This window comes from Cervus canadensis, chromosome 11, assembly GCF_019320065.1.
Source record: "Cervus canadensis isolate Bull #8, Minnesota chromosome 11, ASM1932006v1, whole genome shotgun sequence".
Taxonomy (NCBI): Eukaryota; Metazoa; Chordata; class Mammalia; order Artiodactyla; family Cervidae; genus Cervus; species Cervus canadensis.
This window is the reverse complement of record NC_057396.1, coordinates 72237273-72240708: the sequence shown is the minus strand read 5'-3', so window position 1 is coordinate 72240708 and position 3436 is coordinate 72237273. Positions and strand designations below refer to the sequence as shown.

Sequence of the window (3436 nt, the reverse complement as noted above, 5' to 3'; positions counted from 1 at the left end):
GTCTCTGAAAGAGAGTAAAAAAGATAAATAAATGAATTGATTAAATTTCAGGGTAACTATATAATAGTTAAAATTCTATATAAAAAGTTTAAAAGTTAACTATATATAAAGCTAAAAATCAGTGAAACTCATAATAATTTCTTGATTATTTTAAATTACTGTTCTTGATATTTAGTCATATCCAACTCTTTGTGAACCCATGGACTGCAGTGCACCAAGCTTCCTTGTCCTTCACTGTCTCCCAGACTTCGCTCAAATTCATGGCCATTGAGTTGGTGATGCCATCCAACCATTTCACCCTCTGTCACCCCCTTCTCCACCTGTGCTCAATCTTTCCCAGCACCAGAGATTTTTCCAATGAGTCAATTCTTCCCATCAGGTGGCCAAAATATTGGAGCTTCAGCTTTAGCATCAGTCTTTCCAATGAGTAGTCAGGGTTGACTTCTCTTAGGATTGACTAGTATGAACTCCTGGCATTTCAAAGGACTCTCAAGAGTCTTCTGCAGCACCACAGTTTAAAAGCATCAATTCTTCGGTGTTCAGCCTTCTGTATGGTCCACATCTCACGTCCATATATGACTATTGGAAAAACTATGCATTGACCTATGGACTTTTATTGGCAAATTGAATCTCTATTTTTTAATATATATTACTAATTCCTAGATATATAGGCATTACCTCTTTCTAGGTACAGTAATAAACCAGTAATTATAGACCTTATATTCTAGTAGGTAGGTAAACTGTTATTAATAACATAGCTGTATTAATTGCAAACATTCATGTAATTATCATAAAGTTTCTGAAGAAAGAGAAGTCAGAATCAAATTTTAAAATGACTTTTGCATTCTAAGCAAATGAACCCTGATGTCAAATGACTCCCTTCATGTTGGGTGATGCACTTAATTACTATGAGATACAATGTTCCTTTTCCAGAGCTTCTTCATAGCATTAGTCAACTCAGAATTTCTTAGACTGTAGATTAATGGGTTCAGCATGGGGGTTATGATTGTATAGAACACACTCACAGATTTGTCAATGGGGAAGGTCTTAGCAGGTCTTGCATTTATGAAAATACAGGGAACAAAGAAGCAGACAACCACAGTGATGTGGGAACCACAGGTCTGGAGGGCTTTCCACCTCCCTTCCTGACTCAGGTTCTTCAGAGAGTGCAGGATGACTACATAGGAGACGAGTAAGAGCAGAAACACAATAGTGCAGATCAGCCCCCCATTGGATGCAACTAAGAGGTCAGTGACATAGGTGTCGGTACAGACAAGCTTCAATAAAGGGTACATGTCACACATGTAGTGATCAGTGACATTCGGGCCACAGAATGGGAGCCCGTAAACAGTGCTGAGTTGAATAATTGAGTGGAGAAAACCTCCAACCCAGGACACCACCAGCAGCACAATGCAAATCCTCTGCCTCATGATCACCAGATAATGCAAGGGCTTACAGATGGCCACATAGCGGTCATAGGCCATCACCAGCAGAAGGAAGACCCCGGATCCAGCAAAAAGGTGCTCTGCAAACAGCTGAGTCATGCAAGATTCAAAGGATATGTTTTTTTCCCCAAAGAACAAGTCTGAAATCAATCTGGGGGTAATAGAAGAAGAAGAAGTGACATCCATAAATGATAAGCTAGCAAGAAAAAAGTACATTGGTGAGTTCAAAGTCTTACTAATAGTTACAGTAATGATAATGAGAAAGTTGCCCAGTACAGTCAAAATGTAAAAGACCAAGAACATAACAAAAAGGACTTTTTGCTCCTTTGGATTCTTTGTGAGGCCCAAGAGGACAAAGTAAGATATATTGTTCCTTGGTTCCATCCAGTTCTTACAAGAGCTGAGTTTGTGTATTAGAAGCAGTTTACCTATAAAACAAGGGGAGAAAGAATTAAATGTTTAATTTTTTATTTATCCATTCATTAGAAGAATGTGAACGGCATACATTTTGGGTCCAATGTGTTAAGGACATTCTAATTATCAGCTTGAAAAAGCCATAGAACCCTACCCTCAGTGATGTGACACATGATAAGGAATCAGGCAACTGCAGCCATCACATGAATATTCATACAGCATAGGTGTACATCAAACCAGAATCAGAGAAGACCTCCCAAAGGAGTCTGTGCTTCAGCTGAGTTTTGTTTTGCTTTGTTTTAATGAGAGAATAAAAAAGATGGGAAGAGAATTCCATGAAAGGAGCACCATTTATGAAGTCACAAATGTGTAACACCTGTGACTCTCTTAAGGTAATTTACATAATCAATGTGAATAGACTAACTATGAATAGAAGATCCCTGTCTTGAATTGTCTTAGACCTCATTGATACATCTTAGGTCTTCAGGGGAATATTTACCTTTTCCTGACCAATAAATGCTGCAGCAGTCTAATTTTGTGTCTCCAGCCCCACTCTCTCCCTTAATTTTCAAATTTATATATGCAACATCTCTGATTTTTGACATCCAGTTGATTGGCAATTTAGTATTTATAAAACTAGCTTTTAAATTTTCCATGAAAAACATAAGCAGTTCCTATACAAAATTTAAAGAAGTGTTCCCTATTTATCTCATTAAATACTATCATTTTCCATGCTATTGTCCTGACAAAAAATTTTTTCATTCCCTTCTTAATTTCTTCCTGATCTGCTGCGGTACCCTCCTACCAAGTTTTTTTGTGTTTATTATCCAAAAATTGGTTCTCCTAAAGCAGCTCAAATTGTCTTTTTCAGTTTTACTCTGATGATATCACTCTATTGCTCAGAACTGCTACAGTATATTCCAATCATGCACTCATAGTCTAGTGTATCATATTTAATATTTACAATAACAAGAAATGCAATTGCCATTTTATAATTGAAGAATCTAATACTCAAGATATATCATTTATTTTCCCAAAATCACACACTTCTAAGTGATATATCTAGAATTGAATCTACATTTATTTGACTTCAAAGTAATTTAGTTTCTTACATAGAGAAAATCATACAACTGTGAGCCTGGTTCTCATTATTTTCTGTTAGTCTTACCTTGTGGAGGTTTGTTCAGAATCTAAGGATGATTTGAAGTTATTCATAAACACTTGAAATTGTTTTTCATCCAGTTTGATGACAGAGGCCAAATGCTGCCTTATTAATTGAGTTTATTTCATTTGGCAGTCTGTCCTTTTTCTCCACTGAGTCTTCTGATTATTCAGAAGTTCATTTTTATATAAAATACAGATTATTTGAAAGGAGTTCCATGGCACACAGAAAAAAATAGTTTATCACATCAGGAAATGTATCAAAATGACCAGCAAATCCTCCATATTCATAGAAAACATAGATATCAACCAGCCATTTCCTAGGGAATTTTTTCACAACTTATTTCCTACTAACATTAAAATGAAAAATAGCATTTTAATGTTTAACTCTTCTCACACTCACGTTAACATGGGCA

The 3436-nt window shown here is 36.1% G+C and overlaps 1 protein-coding gene across 1 annotated transcript; it reads right to left on the bottom strand.

The window, feature by feature from the left end:
• Window positions 1-899: 899 nt before the first annotated feature.
• On the bottom strand, window positions 900-1829 carry LOC122449820 (olfactory receptor 4A47-like). The gene has a single exon (XM_043481862.1). The coding sequence runs from the start codon at window positions 1827-1829 to the stop codon at window positions 900-902; it is 930 nt and encodes a 309-aa protein (XP_043337797.1).
• Between the last annotated feature and the right edge of the window lie 1607 nt (window positions 1830-3436).

What these genes read in the sequence shown, in the direction of transcription:
- LOC122449820 (XM_043481862.1), bottom strand. Translation starts at nt 1,829, where the DNA reads ATGGAACCAAGGAACAATATATCTTACTTTGTCCTCTTGGGCCTCACA.